This window comes from Camelus bactrianus, chromosome 1, assembly GCF_048773025.1.
Source record: "Camelus bactrianus isolate YW-2024 breed Bactrian camel chromosome 1, ASM4877302v1, whole genome shotgun sequence".
NCBI classification, from domain to species: domain Eukaryota; kingdom Metazoa; phylum Chordata; class Mammalia; order Artiodactyla; family Camelidae; genus Camelus; species Camelus bactrianus.
The window spans coordinates 117,151,817-117,179,715 of NC_133539.1; the positions used below are offsets into that span (position 1 = coordinate 117,151,817).

At 37.1% G+C, this 27,899-nt stretch overlaps 1 protein-coding gene across 1 annotated transcript in view; it reads right to left on the minus strand.

Annotated features, from left to right (window-relative positions):
- The window catches only part of KCNH8 (potassium voltage-gated channel subfamily H member 8), a 353,104-nt gene that overhangs the window by 52,505 nt on the left and 272,700 nt on the right, over positions 1-27,899 (minus strand). The window contains exons 9-11 of the mRNA XM_010959592.3: positions 19,678-19,877; positions 18,585-18,834; positions 12,610-12,824 (exon numbers count right to left, since the gene is read on the minus strand). Coding sequence (XP_010957894.1) covers positions 12,610-12,824; positions 18,585-18,834; positions 19,678-19,877 — 665 coding nt within the window. The remainder of the gene's footprint in view (positions 1-12,609; positions 12,825-18,584; positions 18,835-19,677; positions 19,878-27,899) is intronic.

Below are 27,899 nucleotides of genomic sequence, written 5' to 3' on the forward strand. Positions count from 1 at the left end.
ACTGAGGGTCACTGTGCTGTAGTCAGAGCACGTAGGATGGGTAAAGACGTGCAAGAAATTCAACAGCAACCTTCATTTACTCAACGTCCTGAGCGTGAATACAACACTGGGCTCTGAGGACACTAACCAAAGCACGATCTCTTCCTTCAAGGTACTGTGTTTGCCACAACTTCTGGATCTACTGGAAAACACCTGTAGGGGTATTCCAGAACATAAAATGTACACTGGATGCAAGGAAAATTTCCAGGCCCTTACTTACTGAGCTTGTCCTCGCGTATCTGCCACTGTTTCAAGCACTATGAAAGTGTATGGCAGGTAAGATGGCTACCGCAAGATATTTCAAGGAAGGAGTTTTGCTCCCTAAGGGATAGTGTTGTGTTTTTTTTTTTTTTTTTTTATTTTTCATTTTAGGAGGTTTTTTTAAAAAACATCTTTATTGTGGTATAATTCCTGTACAGCAAACTACACATATTTCAGATGTAAATTTGATGAATTCTGATAGATGTATGCACCTATGACACCACCACCACAATCAGGATCGCTAACATTTCCATCACTCCCCAAGAGGTGCACATAGGGAGGGTATTTTAAAACACACAACCAACAGAACTCTTGTTAGGCTTGGGAGGGCAAGGAAAGCTGACCCGGTAAAACGCCATGTGAGTCCTTCAATATGCAATTTTCTAAGAATGATTATCTCAGGAAGGTGCAGAATTAATTATGTCTTCTTACTACACACGGCCGTGCTAGCTGAGGCACACCTACACACAGGCTACTCTTGAAAAGCTAAGTATCTGGGCTGTCAGATATGATTTTTACAATGATTACTACTCCGTAAGTCATTGTCAAGAAAATTGCTTCCAAGCAGCCCGATCTTATTTCAGACTAAAATGGGGACTAAGTTTAAACCAGGTCTTTCCTTTGGAAATAACTCTCTTTTCAGTATAATTTTGAAATACATTGTAATGCAGTCAAATAGGAAGCAAGAGATGTTGGCAAATCCCAGACTTCACTTGAAAGAGCCATTCAGGCTTGTTTTTAAGAAGCGAGGAGTCAAGCCTCATGGATGCAGTACAGCTTAATTACAGGAGGAAGTGTCTTGTGCCAAGAGGTCCAAGTGGACACAACTCCATAGTGCAAGGGAATCAGATCCCTTTTCCAATGACATCTGCATCTGAAATAGGGGCAAGATTCACCTTTGCATATTAAAGACATGGGGTCCACACCCCAAAAGAAATGTAATTTATATACAGATACCACCGAGGCTAATGCAGATTAAGTAATATGAGAAATGCTTGACCATCATATATATTATAGACTTTATACCTCACAGTTTACCACTAAGGGCAACAGATCATTATATTCTAATGAAGTATTTCATGAACATAGATAAGCTGCTTTACTAGACTCTGGAGTTTTCCACATGTAAGTTCATTTCATCCAAAAAGTTTGTGGCCTCATGCCCTGGGCAACAAAAGTGAGGTGAATAACAGTTCAGAATGGTCTGATGGTTAACAGTATTGATTTTCTCTAATTTCTGGGGGTCTTAGTGTTGTAATAATAATTCATTTATTTCTACAGAAAATATATGTGTTAGCCTAGATTTGAAGGCAGATCTTTTTTTCATCTTAACACAGCCTACTATATAACACCATTTACTATATCAAACCACCTGGAGGAATTAAGTTACCTCTATTGCAAGAGTTCCCTATCATTCAGCTTAAATTCCTTCTATGGCTTTTGAAACCTCTTGTCCTGAACTTATGAAAAGTGAAAAATAGCTGTTTTGCAATTTATCTGTTTTTTCAATATTCTTTCAAATTCTACTGGCTTTGTTACTTCTAAGATATATAACTCTTCATTCACGTAACATTTCATTTTAGACTCCTTTTATGAACTATATAGATGTCTGTCTTCAGGACTTTATTCATTTTCTCAAAATTTCACATAGGTCCCAGGTCCCAAAGTAAACTTTCTGACATTCATTCATTCAAGCATCAAACATATATTCAATGTTGATTCTGCATTATGCTCTGATTTAGGCACAGAGGATACATATAGAATAGAATACATAAAATAGACATTCTGGCAGGAAATTGATCATAAACAAGAAAATATACACATTAAAATAACTTCAGATTTTGTTAAATGCTAGAAAAATTTAAGCAAGGTGATGTGACTGGGAGGTAAACTCCAGGGCAGGTGAGCAGGTAAGACCAGAGGAGTAGCACTGCAGAAAGAAAAAAAAAACAGCAATGCAAAGGCCCTGAGGCATGAGAGGCAGGCAGGAGCCTGGCATGTGTAAGGAAGGGAAAGCACATCAGTGTGTTCGACTATAATCCTGGACCCAAGATGGTATCAGATAAGTTTGAAAGACAGGAAGGAGCTGGAATGTGTAGAATCTTGAAAGTTATGATAAGCCTGGATTTTATTAACAGTTCAGGAGGATCCACTGAAATACTCTAAGCAACAGAATGACATGATCCAATTTATATTTTGGAAAGACTGCTTCTGTAGACTTGAGGACAGAGGGTGGAAAGGGAATAAGGACAGAGATAAGGCTAGGCACGTTAGTCTACACAGGGGGTGCTCCCACCAGAGGCCACTCCTTCAAGACCGGAGAGGTAGCTATTTCACTTAATTCACAGAAACAAGCACTGAAGGTGAAACAAAATGAGGAGACAGAGGAGTATGTTCTAAATGAAAGAACAAAATAAAACCTCAGAAAACCCTAATGAAATGGAGATAAGTAATCTACCTGATAAACAGTTCAAATAAATGGACATAAGGATGCTCGCCAAACTCAGGAGAAAAATGAGAACAGTGAGAACTTCAACAAAGACTTAGAAAATATAAGAACCAAGCAGAACTGAAGAATATAATAACTGAAATGAAAAATACACTAGAGAGAATCAACAGCAGATAGGATTGTACAGAAGAACAGGCAAGCAGCCTAGAAGATAGAATAGTGGAAATCACTCAATCAGGACACCAAAAAGAAGAAAGTATTTAAAAAAATCCAGTATTTAAGGGGCCTTTGAGACAACATCAAGGGTATTAATATTTACATTATAAGAGTCTCAGAAGGAGAAGAAAAAGAAAAAGGGAACAGAAAACTTATTTGAAGAAATAATGGATGAAAACTTCCCTAATATGTGAAAGGAAACATATCCAGGTCCAGGAAGCACAGAAAGTTTCAAACAAGATGAATTCACAGAGATCCATACCAAGATATGTTATAATTAAAGTGGCAAAAGTTACAGACAAAGAGAGAATTTCAAAGCAGCAAGAGAAATGCAACTGAACACATATAAGGACCCCTCTCCTCAACTGCCCTGTAGAATATCTGCTGATTTTTCAGCAGAAACTTTACAGGCCAGAAGGGAGTGGCATGATACGTTTAAAGTTTTCAAAGGAAAAACTTACAACCTAGAGTACTCCATCTGGTAAGCTTTTCACTCAGAATTGAAGAAGAAATAGTTTTCAGACAAGCAAAAACTAAAGGAGATCTCTACCTTTAAGCTGACCTTATAAGAAATATTAAAGGGTCTTCTTCAAGTGGAAGAGAGAAAACAACAACAACAAAAAAGAGAAGATGACAACTAGAAATAAGAAAATATATGAAAGAAACAAATCTCACTAGTAAAGACAGACAGTAAAGGCAGTGGATCAGCCACTTAAAAAGCTAATATGAAGGTTAAAAAACAAAATTAGTACAATCACCAATAACTACAATTATTAGTTAAGGGAAATACAAAAAAAATAAAACTTGGTGGGGAGGAATAACAATGTAGTGCTTATAAAATATCTTCAAACTTCAGCAACTATCAGGTCAAAATAGGTGGCTGCATATACAGGTCAATATATATGAAACTCATGGTAACCACAAACCAAAAACCCACAATAAATACATAAAAAATCAAACGAAAGGGATCCAAACATAATAATAAAGAAATCTATCAAACCACAAGGGAATAAAGTAAGAGGAGACAGGAACAGAGAATAATTACAAAACCAAGCATAAAGCAATTAACAAAATGGCAATAAGCATATACCCACCAAAATTACTATGAATTTAATTACTTTAATTATATAAGCTAGCTGAGTGGATAAAACAACAAGATCCATCCATATGCTGCCTACCAGAGATTCACCTCAGATCTAGACACAAACACAGACTGAAAGTGAAGGGATGGAGAAAGATAGTTCATGCAAATGGAAAAGAAAAGAAAGCTGGGGTAGCAATACTCATATCAGACAAACAGACTTTCAAACAAAGACTGTACCAAAGACAAAGGCATTACATAATGATTAAGGAGTCTATCCAACCAGAAGATATAACATTTGTAAAACATTTATGCACCCAACATAGGAGCACCTAAATATGTAAAGCAAACATTAACAGAAATAAAGGGAGAAACTGACAGAAATACAATAATATCCCACTTACATCATGATCATGAAGACAGAGAATCAATAAGGAAACAACGGCCTTAAGTAGCACATTAGCTCTGATGCAGTTAACACATCTATACAGAATATTCCATCTAAAAGCACAGAATACACATATTTTTCAAGTGCACATGCAACATCTCCAGGACAGATCACATGTTAGACCACAAAACATCTCCATAAATTTAAGAAGACTAAAATCATATCAAAGATCTTTCCTGACCGTAATAGTATGAAACTAAAAATCAACTATAAAAAGAAAACTGAAAAAAATCCACAAACATGTAAAGACTAAACAACACGTTACTAAACAATCAATGAGTAATGAAGAAATCAAAGAAGAAATTAAAAAATACCTTGAGACAAAAAGGAAACACAACTTTCCAAATTCTACATGATGCAGCAAAAGCAGTTCTAAGAGGGAAGTTTATAGCAAGAAAGGCCTACATAAAAAAAAAAAAGAAAGAAAGAAAAGAAAAAAAATTCAAGTGAACAACCTAAAGGTGCATTTAAAGGAACTAGAAAAAGAAAAACAAGTGATGTCCAAAGTTAGTAGAAGAAAGGAAACAGTAAAAATCAGAGTGAAAATCAATGAAATAGAAACAAACAAAAAAAATTAGCAAAGATTAATGAAACTAAGAACTACTTCTATGAAAAGACAAACAAAATTGACATTTAGCCAGACTCATCAAGAAAATAAAAAGAGCTCAAATAAATAAAATCTGAAATGAAAGAGGAGAAATTACAACTGATACCACAGAAATACTAAGGATCGTAAGAAAACATTATTAACAATTATAAGCAAACAAATAAAACAACCCAGATACATGGATAAATTCCTAGAAACATAGTCTTCCAAGACTGAATCAGGAAGAACTGGAAAATTCAGACAGACCAATTACTAGTAACAAAATTGAATCAGTAATGAAGAAAACTTCCAAAAACCAAAAGTCCAGGTTCAGATGGCTTCACTGGTAAAATCAAACAAACATTTAAAGAAGATTTAATACCTATTCTTCTCAAATTATTACAAAAAATTGAAAGGAAAGGAATGCTTCCCAACTCATTCTACAAGGCCAGCATTACATTAGTACCAAAACCAGACAAAGAAAACACACAAAAATTACAGCTTAATATCATCCCTGATGAATATAGAAGTAAAAATCATCAACAAAATATTAATAAATGGAATTCAACAATGCACTAAAAAGATCACATATCATGATCAATGGGATTCATTCCAGTGATGCAAGGATGGTTCAACATTTGCAAATTGATCAATGTGATTCATCACGTTAACAAAACAAGAAATAAAAATCATGTGATCAACTCAATAGATAGAGGGAAAAAATGACACAATTCTACATGCATTTATGGTAAATACTTTTGAAAAAATGGGCATCGAGGGAATGTATCTCAACATAATAAAGGCCATATATGGCAAACCCACAGCTAACATCATACTCAACGATGAAAAGCTGAAAGCTTTCTCTCTAAAATAAAGAACAAGACAAAGATGCCCACTCTCATCTCTTTCGTTCAACATAGTGTTAGAGGTCGCAGCTATAGCAATTAGGCAAGGAAAAGAAAAAAGCCAAACAAATTAAAGAGGAAAAAGTAAAACTGTCACTATTTACAGCTAGTATGATCCTATAAATAGAAAATCCTCAAAACACTATTAGAACTAATAAATGAACTTAGTAAAGCTGCAGGATATAAAATTAATATATATAAATCTATTGCATTTCTATATACTAATAACAAACTATCAGAAAGAGAAATAAAGAAAACAACCCCATTTATAATTGAATCAAAAAGACTAAAATATTTAGGAATAAATTTAACCAAGCAGGTAAAAGACCTGTATTCTAAAAACTATAAGACACTGAGGAAAGAAACTGAAGATGACACAAACAAATGGAAAACTATACTGTGCTCATGAATTGGAAGAATCAATATTGTTAAAGTGTTCATACTACCTAAAGCAATCTTCAGATTCAATGCAATCCCAACAGAACACCAATGGCATTTTCCACAAAACTAGAACAAATAACCCTAAGATTTTTATGGAACCACAGAAGACTCCAAATAACCAAAGGAATTTTGAGAAAGAAGAACAAAGCTGGAGGTATCATGCTCCCACACTTGAAACTGCTACAAAGCTGGTAATCAAAGAGTATAGTACCTGGTAATCAAAACCTGGCACAAAAACAGAGATCAATGGAATGGAATAGAGAAGCTTAGAAATAAACCCACCTCATACAGTCCGTTGATCTATGACAAAGGAAGCAAGACTATACAATGGGGAAAGACAGTCTCTTTAATACACAATGTTGGGAAAACTGGACAGCTATGTGCAAGGGAATGAAACTGGACTACTTTCTTATACCATATACAAAAATAAACTCAGAATGGACTAAAGATTTCAATGTAAGACCTGATTCATAATACTCCTAGAGGAAAACATAGGCAGTAAGTTTGATATTGGTCTCCATAATAGTCTTTTGGATGTCTCTTCAGGTAAAGGAGACAAAAGCAAAAATAAACAAATGGGACTACATCCTACTAATAAGCTTTTTACACAGTGAAGAAAACTACCAAAAAACCAAGAGGCAACCTACTAAATGGGAGGAGGTATTTGTAAATGATATTATTTAATAAAGGATTGATACCAAAATATATAAAGAACTCATACAACTCACTATCAAAAAACCCAAACAACCCAATTAAAAAATAGGCAGAGGACCTATAAACAGACATTTTTCTAAAGAAGACATACAGATGGCCAACAGGTACATGAAAAGATGCTCAACATCAATAATCATCAGGGAAAAGCAAATAAAAACCACAGGAAGTTATCACCTCACACCTGTAAGAAGGTGTGATCTTCATCAAAAGATTTGATGGTGTAACCATCATCAAAAAGGCAACAAATAACAGATGCTGGTGAGGATGTGGAGAAAAGGGAACTCTCATGCACTGTTGGTGGAAATATAAATTAGTGTAGCCACTACAGAAAACAGTATGGAAGTTCCTCAAAAGAGTTAAAATAGAAATATCATACAATCTATCAATTCTACTTCTGAGTATTTATCTGAAGAAAATGAAAACCCTAATTTGAAAAGATGTATGTACCCCTATGTTCACTGCAGCACTAGTTCCATAATTAAGACGTGGAGATAATCTAAGTGTCCACTGATATGTGAATGGATAAAGAACATGTGTTATATTATACAATGAAATATTACTCAGCCATAAAAATGATAAGATCCTGACGTCTGCAGCAGCATGGATGAACCTGGAGGGTATTATGGTAAGTGAAGTAAGTCAGACAGAGAAAAACATGTACCATATACTCACTTATATGTGGAATCTAAAAAACAAAACAAAAGAACAAACAAAACAGAAACAGACTATTAGATACAGAGAACAAAGTGGTGGATCCCAGAGGGGAGAAGGTTGGGGGTTGAATGAAATAGGTGAAGAGGATTAAGAGGTACAAATTTCCAGCTACGAAATATAAATAAGTCACAGGGATGTAACATACACAAAGGGTATATAGTCAACGACGTCGTAACAACTAGGTATGGTGCTGGATGGTAACTGGATTTATTGTGGTGATCATAGTATCTAAAGATACTGAACCACTATGTTGTACATCTTAATCTAATATAACATTGTTTGTTAATTATAATTCAATGTAAAGAAAAAGAATAGAGGCAGGGAGGACCACTGTATCACTTGTCATTTGTCATCATCAGAGAGAGGTGTTTCAGCAGCTGCACACACACATACACACACCTGCAACTCCCACAGGCTGGTGAGGGCAAGCTGACTCTTATGTTAGTGTGAAACTTTTACATTTAATTATGTTTAATATATACAATTTATTTAATGCATACTATCACCCTGGGACGTTTTTCATTAATTATGTTTCTAAATGTCAAGACTCTAGAGTATTCAGTTTTGTAACTACACTAATCATGGGTGTGTGCAGAGACAGTGTGTGCTGGTGGGGGAATTGGGGTATTGGGATGAATGCTGGGGTTCGGAGTGGCTATGGGTCAGCACCGGGCTCCCTTGTCTGTGTTCAGGAAACTTCTCTGAACTTCGGTGTACCCTCTTGTAGAGATGGGAGTTCAAAGATCTTCACCTTGAGGCCACTGACCATCAGGAGCCCGGGAAGGTCTCTCTCCCTTTACTAAAGATGGTAGAGACTGAAGGAGGAGACTTTATTTTTTCATGCTGATCAGGTTATATGAAAAACAGTGGAAAAAATGAAGGAAAAAATGAGGTAACCAACACATTTAAAATTGAATAGGTTTCGAGTAACCCCTAGTAAGGTAAAACTGGAGAATTGATCATCTTTTTTCAACAACCATTGTCATTTGCTGCTTCACAACCACACCAGCAAGTCAGTGCCTACCACGTGCCAAACACAGGCGATACATCTACCAGTACCTGGTCTTCAGTGTGTTCGTGTTATTAATTTTTTGAAACAGATTATTTTAGGTATTCGTCAATCACTCCCACAAATTCAAAATTCTTACATTAAGGCATGCTAAATTTCACAGCCAACAACTAGTTTGTGCTAAAATCAGTTTTATAGGCTTTACCACGAGAAGCCGGGAAGCAAATTTCTCATAATCTCCATAGACAGAAGTAGCTACATTAATCTGTGTCTTTACTGGGGTCATCCAGGAAATATAAATAAGGGCAAACACAGAAAATACGCTGAGTGCATAAAACGCATAATTAGCATGAGGTCGGAACAGTGCTAGCTGCCCTTTCCATAGACTTGGAAAATATTTTCTACATCTTAATTAATTTTCCTATGAGAACTGGATGGGGCACCATTCTAAAGTCACATCATTTATCACCGTCCTAGAGTCATACCTCACTTCAACATGCACGTATCCTCTAAATTTTGACTATTTCTTAAGATGCTTTTTTTGTTCTTTATTTCAAAACGGGTTGACGATCAGTCTTCTCGTCACCCAGGTGTTCTGGTACCTCTGTTACCTGATAGTTTATGAGTGACTTGGTATAAAGGGTGATATCGAGAAGGCGAAATCAGAAAGACACAGGCAATCAAAGAGAGATCAGCAGTATGTGTCAGCAACGATGGGGGATTTGGGGATGAAGGGAAAGGATGAAGAGAGGGGAGGAGAGAGATGAGAGAGATGATAAAGGCCTGGACAACATGGCAGAGAGGCCACAGAACAGGATTTGCAGCGAAGTTGCATTCATGTGGTTTGCATTTCCATTGTGCAAATGTTCCTCCTTCCAGAGCCCCGTGACCAGCCTTCCACAAAGGCTTCAACCTGTCAGAAACCCTGTGTGATTGGGTATTTTTGCTTGCGTGTGGGTGGAAATTAAGGAAAGGGGCTGGGTTCCACATTAGTCTGACACCAGGGCAGAGTTTCAGAGCAGAGAGCAGGAATCCACTAAATGTCAGAATATAAGCTTCCTCTAAAGTCATAATATCCTCAGAAACAGCACAAGACTTCTCCCCTCCGAGTATAAAACTATGGGTAACAGTGATTCAAATTTGCTTAGTCTTTAGAAGGCACAGCATCCCAGGATCTTAGAGATATATGTACATAGAAGCTTTGAGTGACAGAAGATCAGGAAATACAGAACAACTGCCCTTATAAATGTAGCTCAGGAGCCCTCTGTAAAGAAACAGCACTTTTAGTTCCAGCCATAATGAAATACTTATATTGAACTGATACTCCAGTAAAAAATACATAGACAAAATACAAAAAATAACTGTTTGAGAGCATTGGAGAGCAAAGTAAGACTCAAAGGGCTGTCATCCCTGGCGGGTGGGGGGGGGGAGCACAGCAGTGTGGGCACCACGTTTATCCACATATTTTTTCCCCAGGGCATCAGCTGTTTCATTGTGAGGGGGACTCGTTGTTGAATGAAAGGAGTCTTACTGGCGGAGGAGACGGAGGAGGATGTTCAGGTGCTCCAAACCATCTGGGATTTGAGGAGTCAGTCCCAGAGAAGAGGTTAACTGCATCAATGTGGCCCTTGACCATTAGCCAGCTCCTAACTTGACACACACAGGGCAGTGCTCCAAGAAACTCAGACGGAAACAGCCGCTGAAAGGCTGAATGGTGGAGCAGAGATTCCAGCAGCCATGTATGCGGTGCTAAGGAGATGGAGGCTGTGAATTTCGGGTTCACCATATAGGAGGAGCCTTGGCAGACATCTCAGAATTTTAGCTGAGCTCCTGAAAAAGCATGGCTTATGAGTGAGGGCTACACCACCAGAGTAAGGGCAGAACTGAAACAGATCAGCCTAACAAGGCCAAAGAGGGACTGTGGACAGGATGAAGGTGACTTGCTGGTACTTGACCTACCCGCCAAAAGAAAATATAACCCTATTTGGACGAAAATAATACAGACACTTTTTCCTCAGCAACATCTACATTTAAACAAAATCATGACATCTGCTAAGAAAACGGGACCAAATGACCAACCCCCCCCCCCCAAAAACCCCAACAAAAACAAACCAAAAAACCCCAAAAGAAATAACAGAATGAAAACAGTCCCACAGGCAATTCAGATATTGGAGTTTTAAAATCAGTGTGATTAATGCTGTAGCAAAGAGAAAAAGAGGATCAAAAATCGGCTAAAGATAAGGACCTTAAATGTAATCAAATGAAAAGAAAGTAGGGGTCGCGTTCTAACATTGTCCACTTGTCCATGCTAAGGAATGTTGGCTATTTCTCTCTGCCCTCCTTTCTTTTTCCTTTTTTTGGTTGCTTCCATCCTATTCAAAAACAGTTGTCACAATAGGCTGTCATGGGGAACATAAAAGGCACCTATTGTCTTAAAACCTGATCTACTGGAAGGACTGACAAGAAAAGAGTCTTCAAGAAGAGGCAACGTAACTCGTAGCGTACAGAGTTTAAAATGACATGTTACCTGTGCCCATTCTGTGTTCCCGCCACTTACAAGTTTGTGTGATCACACACATATTTCGTTAACCATTCTGCATCTGGTTTCATCCCATAAAAACTGATCGACACTTACCTTAAATAGTCATTTTACGCATTAAAGGGGATGTTTCAGATGGTCAGAGTACTTAGCACAAATAGATTCGTAATAATATTGATACTTCCTTTGCTGTTTGCTGTTGTCAGTGGAGAGAAGAGCACATTCAAAACTGGTAATCTTGAACTTCAGAAAGGGGTACCATCTATGTGCTGACTGTCATTTGATAAACTCAACCAAGATGAGGGAATACACAATTTGGATTCTGTCTTTCAAAGCGGAGAATACTGATGACAAACAAAATGTCTGCCCACTATGGGTTCATCAAAACCAGAGCTTCTCAGACCCCCAGGGGAAAAACTGACTATGGCAAATACCTTGGACAAAGCTGAAGGCAGCAGATCAAGGTTTCTGTTGATACAGACTGCTATGCCTACATGCTCTGGCTTGCCTTTCAACAATCATTCCTATTAGACCATTTGTCTCTCTGACACATCTAATGAAGTCATGTTCACGAGCAGCTTAATCACAGGATGCAGTAAAGGACATATTTGACAGGGACGCTGTTTGTATAAACTGAAACAGGCAGCAAATATATAATTTCATAAAATGTTCATTATGCTTTCAGTGTGCCAGTCTTTGGCTTGAATGTTTTCATGCATATTTAGTCATTTTAAGATAGACTGCTTTGGGAATCGGTTAACAACAACAACAACAACAACAACAACAAAAGATATTCTTAAGCAAGATGCATGCCAAGCAGTGGAGTAGTGAACAATTACAGACAGCAAATTCTGAACCACATACTCTACCTGGAAATCTTTAAATTCAGGAGAAATCACACATCTCTAGCTAAATATTATATGTCACTGAAATTGATTCTGGTTGTAAGCACAGGAAAATAAACAAGAAAGAAACTGAGTTAAAAGAAGTCACCCATAAATAATACTTTTCTAAAATGTTGATAACAAAACCCAGGTTTGACTTCTAGATAATTATCTAATTGCTCAGCTAGCTGCTGGACAGTCAGATGCTATCTGTTCAGAGACTTTTTGAAGTGAGGTCATGACAGGTGCCTTTCCTGATATAAATGATCTCCAGGCACTGCCCGTGTGTTTAGGTCGCTGCGCTAATTAGAAGTGAGACTTACATCACTCTCGTGACCTTCTCGGAGGTTGTATGTGAGGTCGTGCTGAATGTCTTCCACAAACTTGTGAGCGTATTCTGGGTAAAGGTCCAGCACTTCAAAGAGCCCTTTGAGGATGATGCACTGGAGATCACAGTAGGTGAGTGCCTTCACATCCGCATTGGTCTTAATCACTTGGTCCTTAATTGATAGATTTGCTCCAATTAAATCCCCTTTCCCTTGAAAGAGTGAAAAAAGAGACATATTTCTTTAGAAGCAAGCTGAGGACTAGTAACTTCATTTGATTTACAGGCTTCACTTCTCTGAAATGACACTGAAAGAGAAGACGTGCCTTTCTCTAGGGCAGGGTTTCTCAGTCTCAGCATTGTTGAGATTTGGGACCCGATATTTCTTTGTTGTGTTGGAGGGGTGTTCTGTACAGGGTAGAATGTCCAGCAGCACTGCACATCCCCCCACCCCCAGAGGTGACAACCAAAAATACCTGCAGGCATTGCCAACTGTCCCTTGGCAGGCAAAATTGTCCTCAGTTGAGAAAACTGGTCTAGAGAACAAAGCCCAGGAGCCCTAGAGCTAGGAGCTGTAGGTCACAGGTGAGACCCTGACAGGTCCCTCACAGGACTCAGTAAATGACTTGAGACAAAGCAGTCGACATTTTAAAAAAAAATCACAGTTGCTTTAACCATTAAGGGAAATAATAACGGCTTGGTTTTTCTGACTGTAAAAATGCTCCGTGATTCTGAGGTGAGACCATCAGGAGATGTACTAAAATTTTGATTCTAGCACTTTGGACAATAATACAAGCATCACCTTAGCTTTCTAATATACTCAGGTTGTTTTATTTCTCTCTCAATATGTCTACAAGGCAGGAGGGTGGTGTGGGAGGAGGAAGCTGAGAGGCAGAGGTAGCCATTGGGCATGAAGGACAATGGAGGTTACTACATAAAAAGGCAAAACACATGTCATAGTTTTAATGCCCTGTGACAGCGTAAAATCCCATTTTCTCCAGTAAAAAAAAAAAGAAACAAAACATAAAAGCTCTGAGCTCATCACTCAGGCCACTGCAAGAAGAGAGGACGTTATCATTACTTCATTCAAGTTATCTATGCTGCACCCCACAGACAGTGCCCTCTGATATTTCATCTGTAACTCCTCTGCCTTTCAGTCTTTGGTTGGAATTCACCTGCCTGGGAATAGCTCACTTCTTTGAGTCTGCTGATTAGATAATATTGGACAACTACTGAAATCTTTAAAATCTTAAAATTGGTTTGAATCAGTTTCACTTAGCAGGAAGTTGCACATCACTGGAAGTGTTAACAAAAAAACTGATGGCAGCTTGGGTTATATTTTAGACAGAGCCATTAATTCACTCGGTGTCCATGAGAGAAATCCAAAAGAAAATCTACTCAGTTCCCAAACTGAGGTGAAAAGCTGAGGTAATCTGACCAAGTTCATAAAGGACACTGGCGTTAGATTTAAGGACACAACTTAAGCATTTCTGCTTTGTCTTCAAATGTTGTTCTGCCTTGGGTTTAACTTATTTTTTTTAATGGTCACTCTGCTCTATTTCATAGGGAACTAACAGCCAACAGTTGGCCCACCCAAAACTAACAAACAATTTCTTCGGAATGTTATAGAACAAACTGTCCCCGGCCAACCTTAATCCAATTACATTTTTTAACTTCTAAATTTTTATTTTTTATTGTGCTCAGAATTTCTAGAAACAAAGTCTCTGGCATGAAGCAGGCTTCAATGAAAGTCAATTTTATTATATTTGACAGTAAAAGGAGACATGCCAAATTAATCATGAATACCTGAGCTTTTCAGAAATACTTCTGGCAAATCAAAAAATTGTAAATTATTGACTTATTTCTAGGTATTATCTTTGAATTAATATTGAATTTAAACCTCGAAATTGAGCCTATTTGGAAGAAGAAAAAAAAGAAATCTGTATTTATAGACACTAAGGGGATAAACAGCACATGGTACTGAAGAATTCTTGATTTATCATTGACACCAAGACTGTTAAACTTGACAATTTTTCTTCTTGCATGTTTTATTAGAAATCTAAATTGCTGTTCAAAAACTCAAAGTTGGGTACTGATGCAAGATGTAAAGACAGCCAGGAAGACTGGCATATAGCAAATTTTCAAATTTTGTGTATCTGAGGAGAATTTATCACGATGCACTGCCTAGCTATGATGACCATTCACATTTTCTATTAAGCAACTGATGTTTGGAATAACTTTAGGACTGCTACACTTTCATAGCTTGGGTGACTAGAGTATGGTGATTTCAGCCACAGTGATCCCAGCTATTAAAACAGCACCAGCATCCTGCTAAACTTGACACCCTAGAAAGAATTCCAGCTGATTTATTTATCCAATAAATATTTATGGAGCACTGACATGTGTGCCAGACTTTGTGCTGAGCCCTGGCAAGGGACATGGTTCTCATCCTTACTAATTACTAATTTTATGGTTTTGTGGATTACTCACTGTCTAGATGTAGAACCTAGATCTAAGTTTCTTAATTACACTGGGTTTCAGTCTCCTTACTTCTAAAAGAAGATCTCTACGGTCCCTTACAGTCTCCATTGCTCAGAATTCCGTTACTGATACTTGCTAATCAGCTTGCCTTATCATCGGGGAAAGAGAAGTTGATGGGATGCATTTGCAAACCATCCCGGTTAGAGCTATAACTTACGATTAATTATAATTAGGCAGACTAATGCCATTTGTGAAGAGGGCTTTTATCAGTGCTTCGCCATCTCCTTTTAAACCACAATGAAGAAACTGGTGGGAAAACACAATTACTGGGACGTGAAATGAAGGTGTATAAGGAGAACAAATCTATCCCTGTAACAAACCCTGTACGTCAACTTACTCCCCAGGCATCAGAGTAAGAAATGCCTTTATGAACTGACTGGATGATGGAATTGCTTGAATAAATTATGGCTTGACAGCTGTTTGGTGATACTTTCCCCTACAACATTACATATTAATTTATTTTGTTGGCAGAGTGAACGCTTATTAAATATCTATAGATCAACTGTGAAGCCATATGCTTAAGTTGATCAAAGTCAGTATTGATTTAAGTTGGCCCATAAGACAATATGACCATAGGGAAAGTAAAACAGTCAATCTCTGTTGAAAGAATGTTAACCACAGAGAGAAAATATTAATAATTTATTAGCTTTGTTTGGATTTAGTCCCAATACCACATAGGCGTGTTTAGAATGGCCATGTGCGTTTACATCACTTCTGAGAGATACACGGAAGCAGCAAAGGTGTGAAAACGTTAATTATGGGTCTCAATTGACGGAGGAAATCGGGGCTGGAAGCAAAAGGCAATGGATTAACTCTCAGCTGTTAGTAGAACTTTTTAAAATAAGAAAATGCGACTGAATCATGCATTACAAACAATAGTATTTACATAGAAGTCATCAAACTTGTACCTATGTTGATGTAATGCTATAGAAAATGCCTTTGTATTCCATTCCTTGAATTGTTACAAGTTGTTAAATTTAAAAATTCACCACAATTTTAAATTGTGTGGGTTACCAAATTTAAAAATTCACCATAATTTTCTGGTGAACTAAAAATTTACCCTAAAAAAACCCACATTACATACGTTTTAAAATGGTGCATTAATTTGCTTACATGAATATCAAACCATACATTTATGGAAAAGTAACTATATGCCCTTTTAAAAGCAGGCTGTGTTACTAGACAGGTTGTAAAACTTTCAGCAGTACTAAGGAAACCCACAGAAAAATACTGCATGATTGAAGTTAAATTTTTGAAGCAAATTTTAAAATTACTGTCACTTTTAATTTATAATAAAAATGACAGAATGACTGGTCTTTAACGTCACAGTTGGGAAGTGGGCACGAAGAAAGTTAAATTCTCCACTTGAAAAAGACACACATAAAGTCTCACACTGATAATGAGCTGACCAAGCTGATGATAAATAAACTTATTTTTTTTTAATTGAAGTATAGTTGATTTACGATGTTGCGTTAGTTTCTGGTGTATGACGGTGGTTCAGTATATATATATATATATATATTCTTTTTCATACTCTTTTTCTTGTAAGTTATCACAAGATACTGAATATAGTTCCCTGCGCTATACAGTAGGACCTTGTTGTTTATTTCTTTTGTGTATACAAGTTTGTATCTGCTAATCCCAAATTCCTCATTTGTTGCTATTCCATGCCTTTCTATTAAGTAAAAAAACATAAGGGGGTGAATCAAGAATTGAGCCCAAGCTTTGGAAGGCAAGCCCGACCCTTCCTCTGGCAAGCAGTCAGCTGAAGTTGATGGGAAGCAATGAAAAGCACACTGGTATTCCACCCCTCGCTGGCCCCCATCTCTTCACCTCTAGTTGGGGATAATGACAAAACCTAATAGGGTTTGAATTGGATAATGGACATAAAACACCCGGCCCCTATTAGGGAGTCAGTAAATATTAATTCTTTTCTCTTTTCCAAAATATGACTTGTCTCGAGGCATACTAGCTAAAATCTAGTGATTTCAGGCTTATTTTAGAGGTTGAAAAAGCACTGGATACAAAGTCTGAAGACCTCGATTAGCTTTGACTTTGGAAAAATAAGAAAATATGTCTCTTACCTGTCTCTTTGTGCTAAAAAACTTAAATAAGATCCCACATGTGAAAATATTTTGTAAAGGGTTAAGTTGTTCTTAAATATGAAAATTAAAAACAAATGAAAAGTGCTGTATTAGCCCATTTTTATTAACACAAATTCTAAACACTGGTGTACTACACTGGTGTTCAAAATCTGCTGCTTAGACCAGTACCTGATTCATTCATAGGCCCTCAAAAATATTAGTCAAATAAATAAATAAACAGACAAATGAAAGTGATTTTTAAAAGAAGTTCACTTAATTGTAGATGGGAATTTTTCTGCATTAACCCTGCGTGTCATCTTTTGTCAGCTGACTTTTTACATTTCGGTGAACACCAACTGTGTCTTCATAGCTGGAGTCAATTTTGTGGTACAAAATCTTCACAAATTGTCCTATGAGTTTTCTTTGAGGAAGCAAAAACAAAACAAAACAAAACAAAACAAACCTGTAGTCTCTTTGACAGTATTGGGTTAATGAATGCTATGAGAGCTTATTCTTAATATGTAATCATTTCTTGTGCCATTTCTAGCACAGGTAAAACTTAATTTTCAATGTTCTTCTCCAAATTGATTCTCCACAAAAATGCAGAAATGCCCTCTGAAAACAGATCAGCTGCTTCACCCAAAGGCTGTCTACATCTTAATTCATAATCTGCCTCAGGAATCAGAAAGAACTGTGTTCATGCTCTTGCTTTATTATTTGGGACAAAGTGAGTTAACTAAGATACTATTTATTCACTTGTAAAATGGTGGTAATATTTATACTGCTGGCTTTTTAACAGCACAGTGTAAACTCAAAACATAGCATAACAATTAATAATGATGATAGTTTTGGGATTAATAGATACATATATATTACTATATATAAAACAGATAAACAACAAGGACCTGCTGTATAGCACAGGAAACTATATTCAATTTCTTGTAATGAACCATAATGGAAAAGAAACAAAATATGTATATGCAAATGTATAACTGAATCTCTTTGCTGTACACCTGAAACTAACATTGTAAATTGGCTACTCGTCAATAAAAAGTAAGAATTAAAAAATAATAATAATGGCAGGGCATAGCTCAGTGGTAGACACGTTTAGCAGGCATGATGTCCTGCGTTCAATCCCCAGTACCTCCATTAAAATAAAAATAAAATTTTTAAAAACCTAATTACCTCCCCTCAAATTAAAAAAATTGGCAAAACAAACCCATATGAATAAGAATCCTGAGTCCACATATTCATGCATAAGTTTCCTTCTCTCAATTGCATTTTTCCCCCATTTTAACTCCTTAATTTATGCTCCAAAGTCTCACGAAGCTTTTCAACACAGACCTACCAAGAATCGCCAGGACCATGCTGTCTTTAAGCACTTCCATGGAACCTGAGCACACGAAGTAGATGGCCTGCAGAGCGTCTCCCTGACGCAGCAGATACTCCCCTGGGGCACAGAAGGAGGTTTTGATGTGTAGGGACAGAGACCTGAGGCAGCCCCGGCTGGCACACTCAAAAAGGGACAACTGCAAGATTTCCTTGTTCAGGTGCATAGTGATGTCAGAACGGAGCTCATCTGGAAAGTCTTTCAAAAGCTGTCAAAGAAGATAAAAGAGGGAACCAAGTTGGAGTGAGTCCTGTGTGACTGATTTACTGTAAGACAACAGGGGCTCTTCCCCACTGTGGGACCAACCAGAGTCCAGATGTGCTAATATATGTATGAATAATCCTGGAGAGATTTTTCAGTGACTGTGATCCCAGTTGTGAGCTATTGGATAACCAGCTGTTAATAAGTCTGGAGAAATAGAATAAATTAATAAAAGACTCTAGAATGAAACATATCATTCCTTGTGACTTGCTTCTCACAAAGACAGAAGATATGGAAATTGGACCCTCTAGTGTTTCCTCTGGTGTCATGATCATCTGAAGAGAGGAAAAAACAAATAATCACTTTAAAAATATTGATTACTGGTTTCACTGGGAGTTGGTGGAATGGTTATAGGACACCTTTTCTACAGTGATGATATGGAGTGTTTCTGGAAGTCCAAAGATAACACATGTGCTGAGAAACATATATATGTTTTGTTGGTTTTAAAGGCAGACATTAAGTTGATTAATCTAATATTCCATGATTACACCATTCAACTGTCATAAGAATTGGTTCCCTCAAAGGTCAATGAGAATGAAAATAAGTCTGCCTAACTGACCAGAGTACCAAGTTAATGTAAAACACGAGCCAATCAAAAGTAGCACCATGAACACGTAAGCCAGAGGATATGAAAGATGTATTGGGGTCATGAGGGATTAAAAATAATGAAATAAAGAAGTTGGTTGGTGGAGGTGTACTTCACTTTCGAGACCTGCATTACAGCACCTTACTTTTACCTTAGAATATGTGCTTTCTGCCTGAAAATGTCAACGTGATAAATGAACATTACCTCATTTGAATCTATTCCATTGTTGACTGACCAGGTTGTCTGGAAATATTCAAGCATCCTCTGCTTGAGCTGCTGGGGCAGGTGGTGGACGCGTATGAAGTCCTTCAGGTCCTTCGTTCTAGTGTGATACAGGGACCATCTGGAATACATCCTCTGTATGATCGCCGTCACGTTCCCAAACACCAGGGCGTGCATCAAGGCTAGAGAAAACACAGCACACAATGGGAGAGAACCAGGATGGAGGCGCTCCCTCCTTGAGTATAAATGTACAGTCTGCATATCCTAAATTGGCAGAGCACACTGGTTAGGGATCTGAAGTCAGAAAAGACGTGAGGATTGTGCACTGAACAGTAGTCTTTAGTCAAACGGGACAGGGATGGCCTGGAGGACGCCAGCAGGTAGCGCGAGAAGGGCTTGGACCCACCTGGGTCTGTGAGACTGGGAGGGAGAGCCAAGTGTGCCCACATGGACAGGCAGACCAACTCTCTGTGATGTTCAGATTTCAGCCCTGATTCCCATCTTGGGATGGGATTGACAAGGAGGTCGGGAGCACGGGGGTTGGGTGAAATCACTGGTTTCTGCAGTTTTTGGTTAAAAAAAAAAAAGACTAAAAATTTAGTAGTTTGTCTATTAAGATCTATCTGAAGTTCCCTGTATCAAAACCTCAATGTCCAAAGAACTATGTTAAAAGCTTCTTAGCATCAGATAAATTAGTGCAGATGTGTCAGTTTATTACATCCTGAATATTTCAAAATAGCTCCAATTCGAATTCTTTTTTCCCAACATTTACTAGAAATTAGTAATCTTTGTTATACTAATCTCAACCTAATCTAACACTGGGATTAAAATTCTTCATCAGGTTATACATCATCCTTTCTCTATGGAAATATGGTCACTATGCCAATAAAGTCATCCCATATTAACAAGGAAGGTCTCAATATTTTGGCTAGGTTAACAGAATAGGGTTAAACTTAGGGTCTATATCCAGGAGGCAATATAATGTTGCAGGGGAAACATGGACTTCAGAATCGGACATCACTGGATTTAAATCTTGGCTTTACCCCTTCCTAATTGTTGTAAGCCAGGCAAGATAAATAATTCTCTTGCAAGGAATTATCAATTTCCTTGTATGCAAATGGACACAATAGTACTTTACTCAAAGGGTTATTTCAGGATTTAAAGAGTTCATATTATATATACAACATATATAATATGTTAGTTTTTCCCATGAAAGTAAAAAGTGTTATAAATTTTCAGGATGCTCCAAGGTGTAAAATTTGGGGGTAAAACCCAGATTTAAGGTTTTCCAGCAACCTCTTAAATAACTAAGAGTAATTCTTTGTGGAAATAACTGCTTTTTTATTTAATTGCACGATTTTTACCTATAATAGCTGAGTGACTGTAGTGATAGTGTTTTATTTTTTATTTCTTTATTGACGTGTAGTTGATTTACAGTGTTAGTTTCAGGTGTGCAGCCAAGAGATTCAGATCCACATATATTTTCAGATTCTTTTCCATTATACCTTACTATAAGAAATGGAAATAACTTCTTGATGAAAGAAATTCAAGAAATATTCAATAAATGCCTGCTACATGCATGCACATATTCTTCTTAAATGGTCAAAAATGAAATGTCTTCCAAAGAGTTAAAAATATCCTAGGAAAAACATACATTGCTAAACAACTTCATGTTGCACGGTTAGTAGATTCTAAAGAGAGGCTCATTATTCTGTATGGTGTTAGAAGCACAATGGTTCTGTTGTTTAAATATTTTACTTGGAAGGAGATTTCTACTTATGATGAACACTCAGCAAAGAAAAGAACTGATTCTGTTCCAAGTGAAAGGAATTAAACACCGATTTCAGGCTCCATTAATATGCTTATGTGCTTCGTGTTCAGAAGCCCTACCACCTGGAAGAGTATGTAGTAACAGTCTTTAATGGAGATTAAACTGAGTACCGAGAACAATTTTATTTCATTTATTTTAACACGGCTTTCCTTAATTATGTGTATGATTTTAACTTTGCTTTGTTTAATTATAATGTGTGTAAAGCACTTCAGGTAGGAGAAGTGGTATGTTCAGACCATTTAGCATCCTAATTGTACATGATCAATAAAATGAACTGCTGCATTAATGGCAGCATTCGTAAGTGTTGTGGGAAAGCACTAGTCTATGTCTGAGGCACCATAATCTCAAAATCTCAAATTTTCAGCATAGGAAATCACTTTCAATTTAAGTAGTTAAAAACTAAAACCCTAGTCTCCTAGTTTTTCGGTTTCCAAAGTTATCATTGCCTCTCTGTCACTGGTTATCACTTTCACACTGGCAAAGAGTGTGTGTAACTGTCAGGCCAAATCATTCCATCTGCTACGGAAGTTTGACTCAAGAACTTTTATATCCAGGTCAGTCTGGAAGTTATCATTCACTTTTCCTTTTATTCCTTGCAAATTTGATATATATAATTCCTCAAGTAGCACACTAGGCCTGCCACCGAGTGTGTGGGAGGCTCTTTTTCTTTCTGGAGGAGTCTTGTAGAGAATGCGTTTTGTAGAACACCATCTTAGTATCAGGTCTTTGGAGGAAACCCAACAATCAGGATCCGGGAGGAAAGTAAACAGACCTCAAATGAAAGTGCACTCTTGGAGGCTGCCTGGTTTTCTCTTTTTGCCTTGTCTTTCCCTTCTCCTTCCCCCTTTTTCCTCCTGCTTCCCTGCCCCGCTCTCCCTCCCTCCCACCACTCTGGATTTTGGGCAGCCTTGCTGTCCTGAGGTGTAACATCATTCCTGATTTCTTTAGCTGACTACTTCGCAGCGCCTTCAGAAGCTGCAGAGGGACCGTGCTCTCCTGCTGTAAAGAGACCAGAGCTCCGGCTTTGGGTAATCCCAGCTGCCCTGTTCCTCTCTCTCACCTACTTATTGCCCTGGAATTTTCCAGTCCTTGCTACAAATACACTGGGTTGTGGGTGGCAGAGAAAACAGAGAGTGAGAACAATTTCCTAAATGATGAATTGAAATGGTGGTGTAGAGACATCTTAAAAACAGTGAATTTGTGAGCACCGTAGCCCATAGGGGTCCAATAAAATCATGTCAGGATAGTGTATATAGGATTAAAAGGACCCAAGGGAAGCCTTGGGTGTTGAGAATTTCACTCTATCTCTTCCATGACAGCCATGCCTCATTTAAACTGGACATGTCCTCAGTGATGAGTCCTCATGTATAAAAAGACTGAAAAGACTATCTTTTGGTGACGGAATTGTACGTAATTTTATTTTTTTATGTGGCTTTTCCAGTCTTTTCAAAGTGTGCATTATCATAGAAGTTGAAATGGGAAAAGAAGGGACATCACCTGCCTAAGTACCTATTTCCACGGCTAAACTGTGAACTCCACGAAGGAAACATCATATCTGAGTCTCTTTGTTTCCCCAGCACCTAGCACAGTGCCTGGCATAATTTTAGTGCACCATAAATATTTATGGAACTGAAATGAACCTCTGGCAGTTTGACGCTTTCTTTAAAAAAGTTTTATAATCATAAGTAAGTAGCTCAGAAAATTTTTGATGAACAGTTCAGTCCCATCAAACCTGTCCCGTCATTCCCATCCCACTCTCCAAAGGCAACCTTTCAGAATTATTTCCTTTACATCTTTTTGTGATCATCACCAATATTTTTGATCATATAATTTCACTTCTGTTGCTTGACTTATCAGATTAAGACAAAACCTAAAAAACAACTTGGCATGAAAGGTGAGAAACTCAACTCACTGCTGCCCACTTTCTCATTCCACTAACCATCCCATTGATAGTTACAGTATTATTTTTAGCTCATCAATTTTAATTTTGCAAGCTAAAATTAATACCAAAGGCACACATTGAGAGAAATGACACAAATGTTAAATGTATAGTTCATTGAGATTTCTCACAGCGGATAGGCCTACGGAATCACCCCCAGATAAATAAACAGGATCAGCACCCCAGGGCCTCCTTGGTGTCCCCCTCACAGACACTAACCAGCACCTTCACCAAAGGTAACCACAGTTATGAATTATACTGCAGTCAATAAGCTTTGCCTACTTTTGAACTTCCTTTAAACAAAATCATACAATAATGTACTTATTTGTGTCTGTCCTCTCTGCCCACCATTGAGTTGGTAAGACTTAACCATGTGGTCACATGACGTAACAGTTCATTCATTCTCATTATTGTACTCTATTGAATAATTATTTCACAATTTACTTATTTATGCTCCTATTAATGGGCATTTGCAGTTTGAAGTTTTTACAGTAATGCTCCTACGTGTATGTCTTTTGATGTGTATGTGCATGCATTTTTTTATCGGGTAGTACACTCAAAAATGGAATTGTTGAGTCAGGGTACAGATAAGCTCAGATTTGGTAAATACTGACAAACTCTTGTACCAACTGACATTCACATCAACCATACAGGAGAAGTCAAGATGTTCTACATCCTCTCAAACACTTAGGGTTGTCAGTGTTTTTAAGTATACCATTCTGGTAAATGCAAATGCTATCTAATTTTGATCTTAATTTGCATATCCTAGATGAATGACGTTCAGCACTTTTTTATATACTTATTGTCTATTCAGGTATGGAGATCTATTTTTGAAGTGCTTTTTTAAAGTTTTTTATGGATTTTTTTAGTTGTCTTGCTTTTATTTATTTGTAAGAGTTCTTTACATAGAATAGAGAAAAGGCTTTCGTCAGACAAATGTATCAAACATCTTCTATCTGTGGCTTGCCTCTTCACATGTTTAATAATGCCCTTTGATAATTAGAAGTTCTGCAGTTCACTTTATCAGTCTTTCCTTATGGATAGAGCTTTTTGTGTCATGTTTAAGAAACCTTTGCCAAATCCGAGGTCAAGAAAATACTCTCTTATATTACCTTTCTGAAGATTTACTGTTTTCCCTTTCACAGTTAGATCAAAATCCATCTGGAATTAGTTTCAACTTACAGTTTTAAGAGGGGTCAAGGTTGTTTTTCAACGTGTAGATATCTATGTGACCCAACAACATTTATTGGAAGTATTGTCATTCCCCGCTTGCACTACGGTGCCACCAGCGTCATAAATACAGTGACCAAATGTAGATGGGCAGGTTTTGGCACTCTCTTCTATTCTATTGGCTTATTTATCTATTCCTGAGCCAGCACCACACTTTCCTAATTACTGTAACTTTATTACACATCAGGATATCTGCAGCATAAATCTTCCAGTTTTGTTCCTCTTTATAATTGCTTTGTACCAGTTTTAGTTTTGCAGTTCCTATAATTTTTAGAACAGCTTGTCAATTTTCAAACAGGCACATACATATACACAAACACACATCTTGGCTTTTTTCTTTAATTGAAATTGCATTGACTCCTTAGGTTACTTTGAATAAAACTGGAATATTTACAATATTGAGTCTTACTTAACACCATCACCATTGTATATCTTTTCATTATTTTAAACCATTTGTAAATTTTCTAACGTTTTGTAGTATTCTGTGTAATAAGTACTGCACATTTTTAAACATTTATTTCTATGTATTTGATGTTTTTATAACCTTCTTTTATTTCATTGTCTAATTGTTACTAGTATACAGAAATACAATTATTTTTGCATATTGACCTTCTATCCTTCAGCTTTACTAAATTTATTTATTAATTCTAATAGTTGTTTGAAGCTTTTTAAGGTTATTTCTTTGTTTTGGGTGTTCTCAAAGCTCACACAGATTTGTCTAGGTATGAATTTGTTTTCATTATTTTTGCTCAATCTCTTTTTGATAGTTTCAAATACTCTTCCCATAAATCAGTGGTTTACACACTCTTTAACTACAGGTGCTCAGGTGGAGGCTTCCCCTACATCCCCCCTCCTCATTCAGCCTGTGAGTGCCTCTGCCCGAGATCATTACCTGGGGTTTTGGCACACACCTGCAATGTTTAACACTGCTCCTGCCTGCTCTTGTAGTAAATATTGCATCTTAAGTCATTAGCAATTTCATCAGCCTTGTGTGGGGATTCCTAATAAGATGCCTTAGAGTTGAGTTCATGGTAACACATATTTGAAAAAGTTTTAAAATTAATTATTTGTGTATATTTACAGAAATTAAGTGAATAAAATCAATTTACCATATATAATGAAATGGGTATTTTACAAAAAGTTTGCTGGGTCTTAATGAATCCTAGCATTTAATCTCACGAAACCTCTGTTGCCTTACATCTAAATTGGGGGGTTAATAACTTCTATTTCTTTTTTTTTTTTTTTTGGAGGGATAAATTGGGAGTTCAAGACTTGCAGATACAAACCACTATATATATAGTAGACAAACAACAAGGTCCTACTATAGACTACAGGAAACTATATTCAATATCTTGTAATAGCCTAAAATGAAAAAGAATATGGGAATATATATATATAAAAAACTGAATCACTATGTTGTATATCAGAAATTAACATTGCAAATCAACTACAGTTCAATAAAAAACCTCTATTTCATAGTGTTATGAGAATTAAATGAACAAACTGTTCAATACTGTGAGCTCTTGCTTCTGCACAGCAGAGGAAACCATAAGTAAAACAAAAAGACAACCTACGGAATGGGAGAAAATCTTTGCAAATGGAACCGACAAAGGCTTGATCTCCAGAATATATAAGCAGCTCATACGACTTAATAAGAAACAACCAAACAACCCAATCCAAAGATGGGCAAAAGACCTGAACACGCAATTCTCCAAGGAAGACATACAAATGATCAATAGGCACATGAAGAAATGCTCAATATCACTAATTATCAGAGAAATGCAGATCAAAACTACAATGAGGTATCACCTCACACCAGTCAGAATGGCCATCATTCAAAAATCCACAAATGACAAATGCTGGAGAGGCTGTGGAGAAAAGGGAACCCCCCTACACTGCTGGTGGGAATGCAGTTTGGTGCAGCCACTGTGGAAAACAGTATGGAGATTCCTCAAAAGACTAGGAATAGACTTACCGTATGATCCAGGAATCCTGCTCCTGGGCTTATATCCAGAAGGAACCCTACTTCAGGATGACACCTGCACCCCAATGTTCATAGCAGCACTATTTACAATAGCCAAAACATGGAAACAGCCTAAATGTCCATCAACGGATGACTGGATAAAGAAGAAGTGGTATATTTATACAATGGAATACTATTCGGCCATAAACATAACGCCAATGACAACATAATGCCATTTGCAGCAACATGGATGCTCCTGGAGAATGTCATTCTAAGTGAAGTAAGCCAGAAAGAGAAAGAAAAATACCATATGAGATTGCTCATATGTGGACTCTAAAAAAAAACAAAAACAAAAACAAAAAAAAAAGCATAAATACAAAACAGAAATAGACTCATAGACATAGAATACAAACTTGTGGTTGCCAAGGGGGCAGAGGGTGGGAAGGGATAGATGGGATTTTAAAATTGTAGAATAGATAAACAAGATTATACTATATAGCACAGGGAAATATACACAAGATCTTATGGTAGCTCATAGAGAAAAAAATGTGACAATGAATATACATATGTTCATGTATAACTGAAAAATTGTGCTCTACACTGGAATTTGACACAACATTGTAAAATGATTATAAATCAATAAAAAAATTAAAAAAAATACTGTGAGCTCTTATGACTAGTTCTCAACATTACACAAGTAATTAGTTAATTAGGAAATACTAAAACCGAGGTGTCATTTCTCTTAGCCTACGGTCACTGCCACAATAATAGAGTTACTTCCCACAGACACAAATTTGGGAAGCTTTAATTAATAAATTTGAGTTACTTAGATGCCATCTGCCGATCAAAACCAGTGGTTTCCTAAGTGTTGCTCCAGTCACCTATGTGCTTTAAAGCCATTAACAAATGAGCACTGGTTTTGGACCAGCACAATTTGCAACATTTAACAAGTGACAAAGTGGCATTACCTGATTATTTCCCATATTATTTGGCTTTGTGGAGCATCATAGCTTCTACTTACAGTGAATAGCAGGGAATAATTTATCCCTTAACAATTTGATTCAGGACGACTTATATTCTAGTCAGTGGATCAATGGGAAATAAGCTCAATTATCGAACCTCTTCTTTAAACATCGAATTAGGAGGTTAAGCCTTGAGCATTTCCCAAAATTTCCATCAGGAGTAGAAGAAATGCGGGCAAATTAATACTATTAAATAGGTAGTCTGTGTTTGTTTGCAAC